Source organism: Mastigoproctus giganteus, chromosome 1 (genome assembly GCF_048544385.1).
Source record: "Mastigoproctus giganteus isolate SK-2022 chromosome 1, ASM4854438v1, whole genome shotgun sequence".
Classification (NCBI taxonomy): Eukaryota; Metazoa; Arthropoda; class Arachnida; order Uropygi; family Thelyphonidae; genus Mastigoproctus; species Mastigoproctus giganteus.
The window spans coordinates 5658320-5675526 of record NC_143575.1 but is presented as its reverse complement, the minus strand read 5'-3'; the positions used below and the strand labels follow the sequence as shown (position 1 = coordinate 5675526).

Sequence of the window (17207 nt, the reverse complement as noted above, 5' to 3'; positions counted from 1 at the left end):
AACTCAAATATCATTTCTTAATTTTGATTGTATCATATTTTAATTATATGACAGTTTTATTGTAAAATCTTTTATCTAGTTTTAATGAATTGTTTTTGGTTTAGGCAGTCTTATGTTATATAATCTTGGGCTTGGCATATGGCTATGCTTTACTATGAAATTTATCTCCATCACCCAAGGCCTCTTCAAGGAAATTTACATTTTGATGAAAAAAAAAAAAAAAAAAAAAAGGGGGGGGGGGTCTTTAGCATTCATACAGTTGCACAATACACACACGTATATGTATATATAAATACATTAAATAAATGTCTTAAAAAATATATACAATTGATATATACACAGTACAGCAAATCAATTTCTGCGTCGCCGTACTCGAGAGATGCGCCAGGCATTGGGCTCCTCATATTTATTGTATAGTGGCTCAAGTCGAAGCTGTTTCTTGTGCTTACTCAACTTGGTGGGATCAGCAAATTTATAAAATGCTGGAGCAAATTCTACCATCCATTTGGGATCAACAGTTGTAACTTCTCTCATATATTCTTTAGTAGTCTGCACAAGTTCATGGTACACAACCCTTGAAAAGGAAATAAATAAAAATAAATAACACTCTGAGCTGGTATAAATATTTACTCTAATATTTTTAATACTGAGAGATGCCATTAGTGTAAACTAGTAATGGATCTATTCCTAAATTGGCTTTATTATTAACAGAACAGAAAGTACTAGCCATCAGTCTTGTTCCCAAAATATTCAGAGGACTAATATAATAAAAATGAATGATTCATTTATTCAATAAAGGAATCATTCATTATATCTTTTGGAAAACTGCCAGAAGAGTTACATTAACTCTCTAATTGTTGCACAGGTTGTTTGAAACACCTCAGCGATTTAGTGGCTTCAGGTTTGTATCATGTATCTTATTCATAAAATAACGAGTTAGATTTTTAGGAAAGGATGTTTGTGGACACCCTGTATTAATTAATTTTAATCAAAGAAACAGATATTATAAACTTACCATTCTGGCTGTCTATTAAAAAGGGCACTGGATGGGTGAATATACACCACCTGTCCATCAACCAGCGTCCGATATCCTTCTTGAGGATCTTTTTTAGAAGCATTACGAAAGAAGCCACTGCAGATAGCTTTCTGAACCCTTGCAGTATTTTTACCACATGAAACTACATCTAGTTTGTGCCTGTTTTAAAGATAACAAATCAACAGTAAACATTTTTTTACAAATATGGCATTATATAAAATAACTATATTACTAAGTGTTTCTGAAAAATCATAACACTAAATATGGCAGTGAAGCCTATTATAGATGAGTGGTCGATTTACAGGTTGCCAAACCATGTGTTCAAATCCATATGATACCATCATGGTATCACATGGATTTGAACATATTGAAAACATGCCCATTGCACCTCGCCTCCAATTCAGCAGTAAGTTTACTTCACTTGTAGTCATACCGCCATGAGTATGAACCCAAGGTCACCACCAGATGCAGTATATTTTAGAAGTAAAGGGATATTGGGGTAATTAAGGCAGTTTAGTTTTTAGATTAATTACAATTTTAAAGAAAAGTAATCATATATACGTATAATGAAATAATTTAAAATACCGATTCTAATCTAAATTTGATCTCAGTCTATAATAAACATATAATATCTGCATTTAGCCTCTTTTCCCCTAGTTTCCCAATCCTTCCACTTCTTAAAATGCGCCTCCGTAGCCAGATGGGCAGGAGCAGCAGTGCGTAGCACACCCTTCTTGATTAACCGGGGGTTCGAGCCCGTGACCACCAAATACGGAAGATGCGGAGAGGTCAGGGATTGACCACCGCATATCCCCGGAGCAATATGGCCTTAGTTGCTAATGCTCCTAAAAACCAAATAACAAAACAAACAAAAACAAACTTCTTAAATAGAATCCTTCCACTTCTGCATAGCGATGACTTGAAGTTCATGGTGACAGTGTTATACTTCTGATTGGATATTTATTACTCAAGATTTTCCTAACTTGCAATATGGCTTTCCATTGTTTCCATGTGCTCCATTTATTTTTGTTAAAACTCATTTCTAAAGATTCTAATTTTTGATTGATTTAATTATTTCTTACCCAGCTGTCAACACCATAGGCTTAAAAATTGTGTTATAAACAAATAATTTTCCTTTTTGCCAATTCCTCTTCTGTTTCAAATGAATTTATCTGGTTCCCTATATTTTTTGCTTTAATTATTCTCTAGCTTATTTCTACGTATAATATACCACCTTCATTAAAGATTGTTTCTAGACGAAATTAATAATTTGTTATTAATTTTGTTAATAAGTTTCAGTTTTTGGTTATTTAGCCAGCAGTATAAATTTTGTCTTTTTCAACCAGTGTAACTTTTGATTTTGCATAACTAACTTTTATGCCAAATTCTTCACAGCCCTGAAGAACTTGAGGCTGCTATTTAAAAACACTCTCCTCTGCAAACATGAGTGATTTTTACATTTTGCACATTAAACTTTATTAGTATTTTATATACTTTTATTATATGATCCATGAAATTATAAAAAGAGATGGTGATAAGGTAAGCACTGCCTCACTCCAAGTTTAAACTATTTTCCAATGGTTCCTTCTTTTCTCATTGCCGATTTGTCATCTTTATACAAACTTTTTATTTTCTGTAAAAGATTACCTTCTTTGATTCTAAAATTTTAATTGAGACAGCAGATTTCCAGTTATTTTACTGTATGATTTATCAAAATCAATAAATCCTAAATATAGATATTTTTGTTATGTTTTTTTTTTTTTTATGTGAACCCCAAACACGAGAGGTATTAGAACCTATAGTACAACTATTAGAACCTATAGTTGGAGGTTGAGAAGACGAAAGAAGATATTTGTTGACATTGGACTTCTGTAGATTGTAATTTTCGGGAAATATGTATGAAGGAAGGTTGCTCCAGAAAACGGCAGTTGAATGAATAAATGAGGAAGATGAAAAAGTTGGTTCTATGGGTTTGAAGTTGGACAGTAAATGGATGTTGGCTGGTGGCGGCACGTGTTTGGACTGTTTTGAAAGAGAGTGGGAATTATAGAAGCCAATTCAGAAGAACAGTGCCCATGGAAGTATCTGTAGAAGAGACATGCAACAGAAACAGTACATCTATGAGAAAGGGAGTGGAGAGACTCTGTTAGAGATGAATCATTAACTAACATAACTGCCCTCTTCTGAATGGAATCAAGAAGCCTGAGAGAGGTTTTGGGGGCACCACCCCACATGTGGGAACAATATTGAATGGCAGGGCGGATTTGCGATTTATACAGAGTGAGCAGCTGTTTGGAAGAAAAGTAACGCCGACAGCGAAAGAGAAAACCAAGTTTTTTAGATGCAGAGGAAGCAATATTTGTAATGTGCTTGTGCCAAGAGAGATTAGAAGTCAGGGTAATCCCCAAAAGAGATATATCATTTTTGCTAGAAATCGGAGTGTCACTAAAGATAAGCATTGAAGCAGAAGAATCCTTTTTGCGAGATATAAGACAAGACTGAGTTTTAGAAGGGTTGAAATCAACTAAGTTGTCTTTGCCCCACTGGAGAATTACCTGAAGATCGGTAAAGAGTGGCGGAAAGAACTGAACCTTGGGGGACATCGGCATTAGTGAAGAAGTTAGAAGGCAGAGAACCATCTACCATCACCCTCAGTGAGCTATCAGAGAGAAAACTGGATAACCAATTACTAAAAACAGTTGGCAAACCATAGGATGGAAGCTTGTTTAGAAGACCTTTATGCCAAACACGATCAAAAGCCTTTGAGATGTCAAGAGCAACTACTTGTTTTTTTTTTTTTTTTTTTGATTTGGTAGTTGTTGGCGCATCGGCTTCTGTGGCCATATTGCACCTCCCAAGGTTTTTGCAGTACTTTGATCCAAGCCCGAGGCGGGAATCGAACCCGCGACCTTTGGGTTGCCGGGCAGGTACTTTACCCACTCGGCTAGCCCGGTCGGCCGCAACTACTTGTGTTTCACCGAACCTTTCCATTGAATTAGTCCATAACTGGGTAACATAAGCCAGAACATCAACAGTGGATTGACACTGACGGAATCCATACTGGAGGATCGTTGATCAGACGGAAGGTTTCTAGGTAGTTTAAGAGTTGGCGGCTAATTGATTTCTCCATTACTTTAGAAAGAGTAGAAGTAATTTGCAATGGGATGATAACTGGATGGGAGGGATTTGTCACCCTTTTTAGGAACTGGCTGGATATGAGCAAATTTCCAAGCAGAAGGAAAAACACCTTTGGAATAAGAAAGTGAAAAAAGGCGGCAAAAATACAAGTAAGTTCAGGAGCACAGGTTTTGAGAACAAATGGAGAAATACCATCAGGACCTGGAGCTTTCTTAGCATCAAGATTCATCAAAAACCTTCTGATATCCTTTTGGCAGAAGACCACAGGAGGCATTGAATGAAGCGTGTTGGGAATGGTGGGAGGTGTTTTACCAAGATCATTAATACATGAGTTGGAAGAAAAATGCGATGTTAGCAGGTCAGCTTTATCCTTGGCTGAAGTGGCAATAGAACCATCTGGTTTGGACAGAATGGGAGCAGAGATAGGCAAAAGTTGCGGCCAATAGCTTTGGCAAGAGACCAGAATGCTCAGGTACCATCAGTGCAAGAAGCAAGTTTTCTACTCTTAGCCTGTTCAAACTCAAGTTTGGACTGATTAATAACTGCTTTACAATTGTTGCGAGCTTTGGTGTAGGTAGAAAATGAAACTGAAGAATTAGAAAGAAGCCAATTACGATATGCAATATTCTTCTCTTGAACAGTCTTAGCACATTTATTGGAAAACCAAGGTTTAGATAAAGGACGAGATTTTAAAGTGGAGTGTAGGATAAAGGATTCCATTCCTGCAAGAATAATTTCACTGACATGATCTGTGCAAACGTTGACATCAGAAGTTTTGAAACAATAATCTGACCAATCAAAAGAAGAAAAGAAGTCTCGCAGGTCATCCCATTTTGCATTTTTGTAATGCCAAACAACACGAGGTTGGGAATAGCCATGTGATAAAGGCTCCATCGGAAAAGAGACAATCACCAAGTTGTGATCTGAAGTGCCTAAAGGACCTCTCACTTCGACCGTGTACTTAGAAGGGTTGTTTGTGAGAAAAAGATCAAGCGTATTGGCTGTATGATTAGGATTGTCCAGTATTCTTGTAGGTAAATGAACAATCTGTGCTAGGTCATTGGTAATTGCAAAAGCCTCAGCATCTTGACCTGCTGGGTCGGTGTGACTAGAAAACGGAAGCCAACTGGAGTTGTGAACATTAAAATCACCAAGGAAAATTACCTCACTGTTAGGAAAGTTGGACTGGAGAAAGTCAAGTTGCAAAGAGAGGAAGTCAAAGAGCTTCAAGTGATTAGTGGAGTTGGGAGAACAGTAGAGACAACAGATGAATTTGACACAATGAGGTAGAGAGATTTTAAGCCAGACAATATCAAAGAGAAGAGAATCCAAATTGCCAAGTCTCTGACAGGGAATATCAGAACGGACATATGCACAAGTACCACCTTCGAGGCAAAAGGAATCATACAGCGAATAATTTGGGTATCTGAGATGAGCAGTAGTTGAATCAACCGATAACTGAGATTCTGTCAGAAAAAGTACATGGGGTTTTTCCAGACTGCAAGTGGAAATGGACATAGTTGAGATTAGAATTGAGACCACGTATATTTGTGAAATGAATTAGGAAGTGCTTGGGAGGTTTAGATCTTTTCGCAGATAAGCTTGCTCTATTAGTTAGACAATTCATGGTGTATTCAATAGTAAGAAAAAGTGGGTGGGACATGCTGTATGAAGTAATGATATTTTTGGATATGGCGTACATGTGGTAAGAATATATCCAGATCCTTGACATAACTTGGCCTCGACAATGCTCCCTGCATACACACTACTCGGACTCCCTCCAGTCACTATCTGGCAGAGTAGAGGTAGCAATATTATACACTAGCTGATCCGGAAGAGAGTTACCAATAGGTTCGGTCTGGTGTACTAACTAGCGGCCGGCCTGCAAACACCGTTTTAGAGTTGTACCCTCGAAATGTAAGGAATATTGGATCTTGCCACGATGTTCATCATAACCTCAAAAGTCATCAATTATACTGCATGAGGGAAGAGATAGGGAAGGGTTGACTGGAACTTAGCTCTAGAGACTAAACATGGGTTCCACCTCTTCAAGCCTCCAATAAGCAAAGTGGTGGCATTTCACCAGTTGATGAGAGTCATCTACCACCTAGTACTGCCTGGTAACATAGAGGGGCGGCGTTCGTCCATGTGGTGTGGGCGCCACACTTTACCCCTGCTTATGTTGGTTCACACCTGGGTGGTCACCCACCATATACTTGTGCATGGAGGTTATACCCAGGATTACTAACAGTCCCACCATCGTGAAGGTGCAAGCAGAGGATTTGGCTGTCACAGACCGTCCGGACTTCGCCGAAATTGGGTCCACTTGACTTAAGTGTCACCCGAATATTAGTTCCATCAGCGTTTTAGACTCTCAGGTAGCAAGTATAGCTTGTATGGCATATCTGAGAGAATGTCTGTGACAAGCTCAAGGACGTGTTATGTTACTATATCTTTTGTATAATTTGCATTAGTGTAAATATTTGATCAAAAGCATTCTTTATATTGCGCAAAATTTCAATGTTCTTTCCCCAAGGTTACTCAACAATACATATTCACAAGTACAGGTCACTGTTGAAAAAAAAGCCGTGAATTAGTGTTGAATTTGAAAGTGTGTGCAATTCTGCCCAGACACGATAGGAGGGAGTATGTGATGAGAGGCTTGTCGATCAATTCGGCCCTGGAAAGATTGTGCTGGGCTCAAGGGGTAGAATTTTTTTTCAGCCTGGTCTGTACTTGTTAACAGGAGAGACTACTTCTATAGGGATGGGATACACTTAAATAGAAAGGATGCAAGAATATTTTCTGATGCTATCGAGGCAGTGTTAGGTGGGTCAGAAAACTGCTAGCTTCGGGTAGATACAAGGACTAATAGATTAACAGTAGCCACTGGCAGAGGTGAAAGTTATTCTTGCACTGCTTCTATTCAAATGAGCAGCAGCCTGGAAACCAAGATGCAGGGTATTTCAGAGACTGCTGGGAGTAATTGCGGTACAAGTAAACACATTGGTTGTGTTAGTATAGCTAAGAATAGGAACAGGTGCATATATACTTGCATGTACACCAATGTTAGCAATTTGGTAAATAAATTTGATGAATTTGAGGTATTGCTCAGAACATCAAAGGCAGATATTGTTGGGATAGCAGAGACGTAGTATCACAGAGATATAAGGAATGCAGAACTGGAATTTGGGGAGTATAATGTATACAGGAAGGATAGACAAGATAGGAAGGAAGGAAGGAAGGAGGGGTTATACTATTAGTTAAAAAACACAAAATCCAAGGAAGTGAAGCTAGTCGACATCGCTGGACAATGGAGTGTCGAGTCAGTTTCGTGTGACATAAGTATTGGGAGATGAAAATTGAGAGTAGGAGTGTGCTGTAGGCCTAATGACTCTGATGAGTATAATAGGGAACTGTACATGGAAATAGATTGGGACAGTAAATCTGAGAGTCCTATAATGGGGGATTTTAATTTCCCAGATATTCACTAGAATTTGTGGGTTGGTCACTCACACACTAGCAAGGCTTTTTTGGATTTTTGGATGATTGTTTTCTCCATCAGCATGTTCGGAAGGCAACTAGAGGGGGTAATACTCTTGATCTGATTATCAGTAGTGATTCTTCATGCATTAAGAATCTGCAGGTAAATGAACCACTAGGTGGCAGTGATCACAGTGTGCTGAAGTGGGATTTACTCAAAGAGGTAACTACCATCAGAGGTAAAGGGAAGGATTTTTGCTTCCGTAAAAGTGACTACTGTGATCTGAGACAGTATTTAAATTCTATACGGTGGGACCAACTGATGATGTTACCAACAACAAATTCAAAATGAAAAGCATTCAAAGAATTTATCTTGGAAGCTACTAGGCTTTACATACCAACTAAGAAATATCGTTCAAGGTTTAGGCCTAAATGAATGTCAGATGAATTAATGAAACATGTGGCAGAGAAGAAAAATGTATGGGATGCATATAAATTAATGGGTGACACGGAAGCCTATGATAGATATAAGCTGGTCTGTAACCAAGTCACAAAGGAGATTAGGCAGGCAAAGGAAGATTATGAGAAATATTTGGCAAAGGATGCAAAGAAAAACAGCAAAGAGTTCTTTACCTATGTAAACTCTAGAAGGAAAGGAATGAATCATTAGTCCACTGGATATTGATGGTTCAACTGTTGATGATCCTACTCAGGTGGCTAACCAACTAAATGAGTATTTTGCATCTACATTTACCCTTGAGGAGATATTCAGGGAGGAGGATGCCAGAGGCGAGTTAAAATCTGAAAGTGAGCTGGATGATTTTGTAATAACTGAGAGGAAAGTGGAGGAGAAAGTGTTGAAGATAAACATAAAAAAGGCACCCGAGGTGAACGGAATCTATCCTGTGATATTAAAGGAGGCAGCAAAGGAAGTAAGCAAACCCTTACCCATAATTATGAGAGCTTCTTTGGACTCAGGGGAGATACCCATAGACAGAAGATGTGCAAATGTGACCCCAATTCACAAAGGAGGATCAAAGGGCAACACAAGTAATTATAGACCTGTTAGTTTAACTTCTGTTCCAGGAAAACTAATGGGAGCACTGGTTAAAGAAGCACTGCACGATCATTTAGACAAGACTTCAGTTTTGGCTTTATCTAAACATTGGTTTTCCAATAAATGTGCCAAGGCTATTCAAGAGAAGAATGTTGCATATCGTAATTGGCTTGTTTCTATTTCTCCAGTTTCATTTTCTGCCTACACCAAAGCTCGCAACAATTGTAAAGCAGTTATTAATCAGTCCAAACTAGAGTTTGAACAGGCTAAGAGTAGAAAACTTGCTTGTTGCCTAATGGTAGTTGAGCATTCTGATCTCTTGCCAAAGATACTGGCCGCAACTTTTGCCCATCTCTGCTCCCACCTCTGTCCAAACCAGATGGTTCTGTTGTCACTTCAGCCAAGGATAAAGCTGACCTGCTAGCATCCCATTTTTCTTCCAAGTCATGTATTAATGATCTTGGTAAAACACCTCCCACCATTCCCAACACACTCCATTCAATGCCTCCTGTGGTCTTCCTTCAAAAGGATATCAGAAGGATTTTGATGAATCTTGATGCTAAGAAAGCTCCAGTTCCTGATGGTATTTCTCCACTTGTTCTCAAAACCTGTGCTTCTGAACTTACTCGTATTCTTTGCTGCCTTTTTTGACTTTCTTATTCGAAAGGTGTTTTTCCTTCTGCTTGGAAATTTGCTCATATCCAGCCAGTTCCTAAAAAGAGTGACAAATCCCTCCCATCCAATTATCATCCCATTGCAATTACTTCTGCTCTTTCTTAAGTAATGGAGAAATCAATTAACCACCAACTCTTAAAGTACCTAGAAACCTTCCGTCTGATCAACGATCGCCAGTATGGATTCCATCAGTGTCGATCCACTGATGATGTTCTGGCTTATGTTACCCAGTTATGGACTAATTCAATGGAAAGGTTCGGTGAAACACAAGTAGTTGCTCTTGACATCTCAAAGGCTTTTGATCGTGTTTGGCATAAAGGTCTTCTAAACAAGCTTCCATCTTATGGTTTGCCAACTGTTTTTAGTAATTGGTTATCCAGTTTTCTCTCTGATCGCTCACTGAGGGCGATGGTAGATGGCTCTGTCTTCTAACTTCTCCACTAATGCCGGTGTCCCCCAAGGTTCAGTTCTTTCCCCCACTCTTTTCCTCTTGTATATCAATGACCTTCTTCCATTGATTGGAAATCCTATCCATAGTTTTGCCGATGATAGCACATTGCATTCAACTTTCCATTTTGAGAAACCTTGTCCTGCTCAATCAGCTTCAACTTCTCGAAAATCTGCTACCAATTCCTTAAATGCCAATCTTCAGGTAATTCTCCAGTGGGGCAAAGACAACTTAGTTGATTTCAACCCTTCTAAAACTCAGTCTTGTCTATCTCGCAAAAAGGATTCTTCTGCTCCTATGCTTATCTTTAGTGACACACCGATTTCTAGGCAAAATGATATATCTCTTTTGGGGATTACCCTGACTTTTAATCTCTCCTGGCACAAGCACATTATAGACATTGCTTCCTCTGCATCTAAAAAACTTGGTTTTCTCTTTCGCTCTCGGCGTTACTTTTCTTCCAAACAGCTGCTCACTCTGTATAAATCGCAAATCCGCCCTGCCATGGAATATTGTTCCCACATCTGGGGTGGTGCCCCCAAAACCTCTCTCAGGCTTCTTGATTCCATTCAGAAGAGGGCAGTTAGGTTAATTAATGATTCATCTCTAACAGAGTCTCTCCACTTGCTTTCTCATAGACGCACTGTTTCTGCTGCATGCCTCTTCTATAGATACTTCCATGGGCACTGTTCTTCTGAATTGGCTTCTATAATTCCTGCTCTCTCTTTCAAAACAGTCCGAACACGTGCCGCCACCAGCCAACATCCATTTACTGTCCAACTTCAAACTCACAGAACCAACTTTTCATCTTCCTCGTTTATTCATTCAACCGCCGTTTTCTGAAACAACCTTCCTTCATATGTATTTCCTGAAGATTACAGTCTACAGAAGTTCAAGTCCAATGTCAACCAATAGCTTCTTTCATCTTCTCAACCTCCAACTGAAGCACGGTACTAAGTACTATAGGTCCTAATACCTCTCGTGTTTGGGGTTTACATAAAAAAAAAAAAATAAATAAATAAATAAGGCAATGTTGAGGCTACACCTTAAGTACTGTATTCAGGTCTGGAGGCCTCATTTTAAGAAGGATGTAGAGCTGTTGGAAAGAGTACAGAGAAGATCAATAAGATTAGTGAATGGAACAAAGGGTTGCTCTTACGAAGAAAGGCTTAAATTTTGCAAATTACAGTGTCTGGAGACTAGGCTCCTGCGAGGTGATGTGATTGAATGGTTTGAGCATGCTCAATGCTGATGGAATTTTTTCTCTTGCTCAAAATAATCGCCTGAGAGGGCATAAATTCAAATTGAGAAAAGACAGATGTAGGAAAAATGTGCGGAAGTTTGCCTTTAGCCAGTGGGGGGGTCGGTTGGTGGAACAGGCTTCCATCCTTTGATGTGGAAGTTGATAGCCTAAATAAATTTAAGGCTGAGCTGGACAGGTACTTAAGAACGAACGGTGTGGTGAAATGGGAGCGTGTTTTTTTTTTTTTTTTTTTGCTGATGCTGCATAAACTTGCTTTCTTGCATCATATGCCTCTACTAATGCTAATATAACTTTCTTCTTTAAGATACATGCACAGATTTTACCTGGTACACAGCTTTACTTTCCCTTTCTGGGGAAATGATGATGCTCTCCATTTGTGAGTTTGTAACTTCAAAACATTTTTTTGTGATAATTCCAAAGTGTTTCGTTTAAGCACCTCAATATACAGGTTTGCTTTTGGGTTTCTTGACCATAAAAGTGGGGTGGTTTCTAAACAGGACTGAAGATAAGTAATTTTCTTTTGTGTATGGTTCTGTGGGTATATAATTATAAATTTTATGTAACACACACACACACACACACACAAAAAATAGTCTAGTGAAAATATGTATTATTATTGTACTTATATATTAGTGTTACTAGAGTGGTAGTAGCATAGTTTGATGTACAATGCTGCAGGTCTAACTGAATTTTTTTTTAAACTGAAATTATGCCCCAGAACAGAACAGCAAAGCATGTCTCAATGCAATGAGGATGCTCTGGAATGGGAGTGAGAATTCCAAAGACAGTTCTCCTAAGAAGGCCTTGTTGTTGTTTGCATTGTGTGTGTGTGTGTCTTCAAGTACTCAGCTGCCCACCTCACCACAAGAGCTTACCTTCATGCACCTAACTGCCCAGCCAGAACACACAAGCAGAAGCTGATGTCCCACAGGTGATAGTTCTTCTTAGACACACTATTGTCAGAGAAACAGAATATTTTATGCAATAAGGACAGGTGGAATAGGACTAGGGTATGTCTGCTGGTTGTGGGGGATGGATTTAGTGATATTTCTGAACGGTTATCAGCTTTTAAGGGTATAAAAGGTGATGTTGTGCAGGTTGGTGCTTTAGTATACTAACTTTTCAGTAGGATCTCCTATGTCATCACATACTGAACAATAGGTGGTTGACCTATTACTGGATCCTTTATCTGGTGGCGTCTTGTTCAAAAGAGGACATTAAAAGTATGATCAAGAAGCTGCTAGATATCTCAGAAGTGAGACTTGATGGGATTCCTAATTTTAGCTTTAAGTTTGTGTCTTTTTATTTATATTAGATATGCTTGTGGGTCTGCATAATAAAGTCTTAGTTTCTTGGGTGCTGCTCAAATTGTGAAATGCCTATAATATTTTTCCAACCCCAAAAAGAGGTTCCTCCACAAATGTCACTGACTAATGTTTGATTTCAGTTTCTTCCCCATCATTGAGAGTTCAAAGGTTGAGTGAAATTCGCTACGGTTTGGATAGACATTCAACAACTAATAGGAAGGACATACTTCGCCTGGGATTCTAGAGTGGATTTGCATTTTATTATATTATTTTTTTGACGCAGTTCATTCCCATTTTCTGCTTAAGGTTCTACAATGTTATTTTGGAATCACTGGATCTATTCTTCAGATTTCAGAAAGAATCCTACTAAAGAATTTCTTAGGTTTAGTCAATGATTCAGCTGGTGAACTGGATTTCATTACAATAGATAATCCTAACTAAAAAAACCAGTCCTAACTCAAAAAGTGAAGATAAAATTAGGTATTAGGTGTCATTACTCTGACTTCTCCACATGTAATTCTGGTGTGCTAGCTACTCTTTCCAATTTTGTGGATATTTAAATTATTTTGGTCTATACATAAACCTCAGAAAATCACAGTATATTGTGTTTTGTTTAACTATGGCTCCTGTGTTTCTGAGGCTATGCATTTCTGGTGTGGAATTCTTCCACACCAGAAAGTCTAAGCTATTTCTGTTAATTTTCTGGGTATCATTTTAGATTCAAAACATTTTCAAAGAGCATTTTTCTTTGATGAGGGTAAAATTCTTAAAAGCATACTGGAACTTCAAAATGGATATGTGTAATATTGCAACTTCGAAACTTGTTTTTCAAGTATTTTTCTCCATTATGACATGAATTAGCAACTGGTCAATCATCAGTGGCTCACTCCAATCTTAGTCATCTTGGATCTGAATTCTGAACGTTGAGATGGCCTTCTGGGAAACTACGATTGCCAGTGTTATCTTCAAAGGTGAAGCAGCAGGGTATTCCAGCAGTTTCAAGTCATTAGTGCAGTCCTGAATTTAATATCTAGGGCAGGCAACAACATCAATCCATGGGAGTTTACACATTGGCAAATCCCGGTAAATCTTCCGTGCTTAGTGGTTGAAAGTAATGAAAAAAATGTCAGTTGCTTTTTTCTTAAACTCTTTATGATCCTGATTTATAGTGGATAAAATCTACACAAGGTAATTCAGTCACTGTTCTTCCCTTCTTATGATAGTAGTGCTGTTATGACTGACATCTATGCCATCTGCCTTTTTTGCATGTACTTTATTTATGCAGAAAACAATTTAATGCTACAATTGCAAACTTTTTTTTGGAATGGCTTCAATCATTTTGTAATCTTAATTGTACTGCTCATGTATGTAGTTATTTGGCTTAATGAAGCAATCTTAAAGGCTACTGAGCTTTTTATATACCAACTAAGAAACACAGTTCAAGGTTCACAGTCCAAAATGAATGTCAGATAAACTGATGAGTTCAGTAGTAGAGAAGAAAAATGCATGGGATGATTATAAATTGACAGGGAACAGATTCCAATAGTAAGGGTAAATTAGTCTGAAATTAAGTTACTAAAGAGCAGAATACATAAGCTAAACCATATTATGAGAAGATATTGAGAGCAAAGAAAAATAGCAAATAATTCTTTATTTATATTAACACTAGAAGTAAAGTAACAAACAACATCAGTCAACTGGATACAAAAGGCTTAACTATTGATGATCTTGTGTAGATTGCTGGAAAACAAAATAAATATTTCACATCTACATTTGTATATGAAGAAATTTTTAGAAATTACAGATACCATATGTCTAACACTGATTGGAAGTTAAATGAAAAAATCAGTGTTAGACGTATGGTATCTGTACACTGGGGTAGATTAAATTATTGAATTACGTTAAAAGAAGCAATCACACTTTTAGCTAAAATACTGATAGCAACCTTGGATTCAGGAGACATCCCTTGAGACTGAAGATGTGCAAATTCACAAGGGCAGAAAGTGTAAAGTTTTCCATAATACAAAGAGTATTTTACTCTTTGTATTATGGAAAAAATGATGTCAATAGTTAAAGAATTAATGCAGGACCATCTTGATAAAGTGCAGCTATAAGGCAATCGCATTATGAACTTGTTAAAGGGAGATTATGCCTGACCAATCTGATTAGCTACACTGAGGCAGTCAGAAAGGAAATGGATGCAAAAAATAACTCTGCCATCACATACTTGGATTTCAGTGAAGCCCTTGATACCATTCCACATGAACAAACTACTACATATGGGAAGCAGTAATCCCAGATTAACGTATCAACTCTGTGGTACCACACTGACAGTGGTAGAGAATGAAAAGGACCTGGGTGTAATTGTGCAGGCAGATATGAAGTTCTCTGAGCAGTGCAGACGGGCTGCAAGAGTAGCTCAAGGTGTCTTATCAATGATATACAGGAATTTTTCTAGTAGGGATAAGGAGTTGATTATCCCCTTGTATAAGGTGATGGTCAGGCCACGTCTTGAGTACTGTATACAGGTCTTTACGCATCATTTTAAGAAAGATGTAGAGCTGTTGGAAGGACAACAAGATTAGTAAATGGAACAAAGGGTTGCTCTTACGAAGAAAGGCTTAAGTTTTGCAAATTACAGTGTCTGGAGACTAGGCACCTGCGAGGTTATGTTGTTATTTGGTTTTCAGGAGCATTAGCAACTAAGGCCATATTGCTCCAGGGATATGCGGTGGTCATTCCCTGACCTTTCCGCATCCTCCGTATTTGGTGGTCATGGGCTCGAACCCCAGTTTAATCAAGAAGCGTGTGCTACGCACTGCCGCTCCTGCCCATCTGGCTACGGAGGCGCCACCTGCGAGGTGATCTAATTAAAGTGTATAAAGCCTTGAATGGTTTGAGCATGCTCAATGCTGATGGGATTCTTCCTCTTGCTCAAAATAATCGCCTGAGCGGGCATAAATTCAAATTGAGGAAAGACAGTTGTAGGATAGATGTGCGGAAGCCAGCGGGTGGTTGATTGCTGGAACAAACTTCCTTCTGTTGTTGTAGAAGTTGATAGCTTAAATAGATTCAAGGCAGAACTTGACAAACATTTGGAGCGAGTGGATGGGTGAAATAAGGGTTTTTTTTTTTTTTTGGCTTATGATATATAAGCTTACTTTCTTGCATCACGTGACTTTGCTAATGCTAACAGTTGTATAAATTTGAGTAATGTGGCATTTAGGGACAAGCTAATACTACAGATAAAGGGATGGTTAAGTGATTTGTTTATAAATGGCCCTGCTCTTCACAGACTAATGTTATGAGTGGGGTACCACAGGGTGATGTTTGGCCCCTTATTATTTTTAATATTTATTAATGATAATTATGAGGGAATTTCAAGTTTAATGTTTAAGTTTACTGATGATACAAAAGTGAGTAGGGTGATTAATGAAATGAATCAGAACAACTTCAGGAACATCTACATAAATGTTCTGCCAGGGGCAAAGTTTGATGAGAAGATATCTTTTAAGGGCACAAAAGGTGATATTGTTGTACATGTTGGCACTAATGATATTAAGAGGAGACTGACAGAATTACTTAACAAGTACAGGTCACTGCTGAAGAAAAGCCGAGAATAAGGGTTGAATTCGAAAGTGTCTGCAATTCTGTCCAGACACAATAGGAGGGAGTATATGATGAGAGCCTCGTCGATCAATTCAGCCCTAGAAAGATTGTGCAAGGCTCAAGTGGTAGAATTTTTTACAGCCTGGTCTGTGCTTGTTAACAGGAGAGACTGCTTCTAGAGGATTGGATACACTTAAACGGAAAGGGTGCAAGAATATTTGCTGATGCTATCGAGGCAGTGTTAGGTGGTTCGGAAAACTGCTAGCTTGGGGGGGGGGATACACGGACTAATAGATTAACAGTAGCCACTGGCAGAGGTGAAAGTGATTCTTGCACTGCTTCTATTGGAATGAGCAGAAGCCTGGAAAACAAGATGCAGGATATTTCAGAGACTGCTGGGAGTCATTGCGGTACAAGTAAACACATGGGTTGTGTTAGGGTAGCTAAGAATAGGAATATACTTGCGTATACACCCATGCTAGGAGCTTGGTAAATACATTTGAAGAATTTGAGATGTTAGTCAAAACATCAAAGGCAGATAGTGTTGGGATATCAAAGACGTGGTGTCTCACAGATATAAGGAATGCAGAACTGGAATTTGAGGAGTACAATGAGTACAGGAAGGATAGGCACTGCACTGTCCAATGATGTTGACTGGCTGCACAAAATCCAAGGAAGTGCAGCCAGTCGACATCGTTGGACAGTGCAGTTTGGTGTGACATAAGCACTGGGAGATCAAAATTGAGAGTAGGAGTGTGTTATAGGCCTAACAACTCTGATGAGTATAATAAAAAAACTGTACAGCGAAATAGACCGGGCCTGTAAATCAGAGTGTCTTATAATGGGAGATTTTAACTTCCCACATATAGACTGGAATTTGTGGGTTGGTCACACACTAGCAAGGCTTTTGCGGATTTACTGGATGATTGTTTTCTACATCAGCATGTTTGGGAGCCAACTAGAGGGAGTAATACTCCTGATCTGATTATCAGTAGTGATTCTTCATGCATTAAGAATCTGCAGATAAATGAACCACTAGGTGGCAGTGATCTCAGTGTGCTGAAGTTGGATTTACTCAAAGAGGTAACTACCATCAGGAGTAAAGGGAAGGGTTTTTGCTTTCGTAAAGGTAACTACGGTGGTCTGAGATAGTATTTAAATTCTATATGGTAGGACCAACTGATGATGTT

General features: G+C 38.5%; 1 protein-coding gene across 2 annotated transcripts in view; it reads right to left on the bottom strand.

Annotated features, from left to right (window-relative positions):
• Positions 1 to 240: 240 nt before the first annotated feature.
• pea (ATP-dependent RNA helicase pea) overlaps positions 241 to 17207 on the bottom strand; it is a 358942-nt gene continuing 341975 nt past the window's right edge. For both annotated transcript variants that reach the window (XM_090371271.1, XM_090371265.1), the window contains exons 25-26: positions 1016 to 1195; positions 241 to 574 (exon numbers count right to left, since the gene is read on the bottom strand). In XM_090371271.1, coding sequence (XP_090227397.1) covers positions 352 to 574; positions 1016 to 1195 — 403 coding nt within the window. In that variant the 3' untranslated portion in view covers positions 241 to 351. The remainder of the gene's footprint in view (positions 575 to 1015; positions 1196 to 17207) is intronic.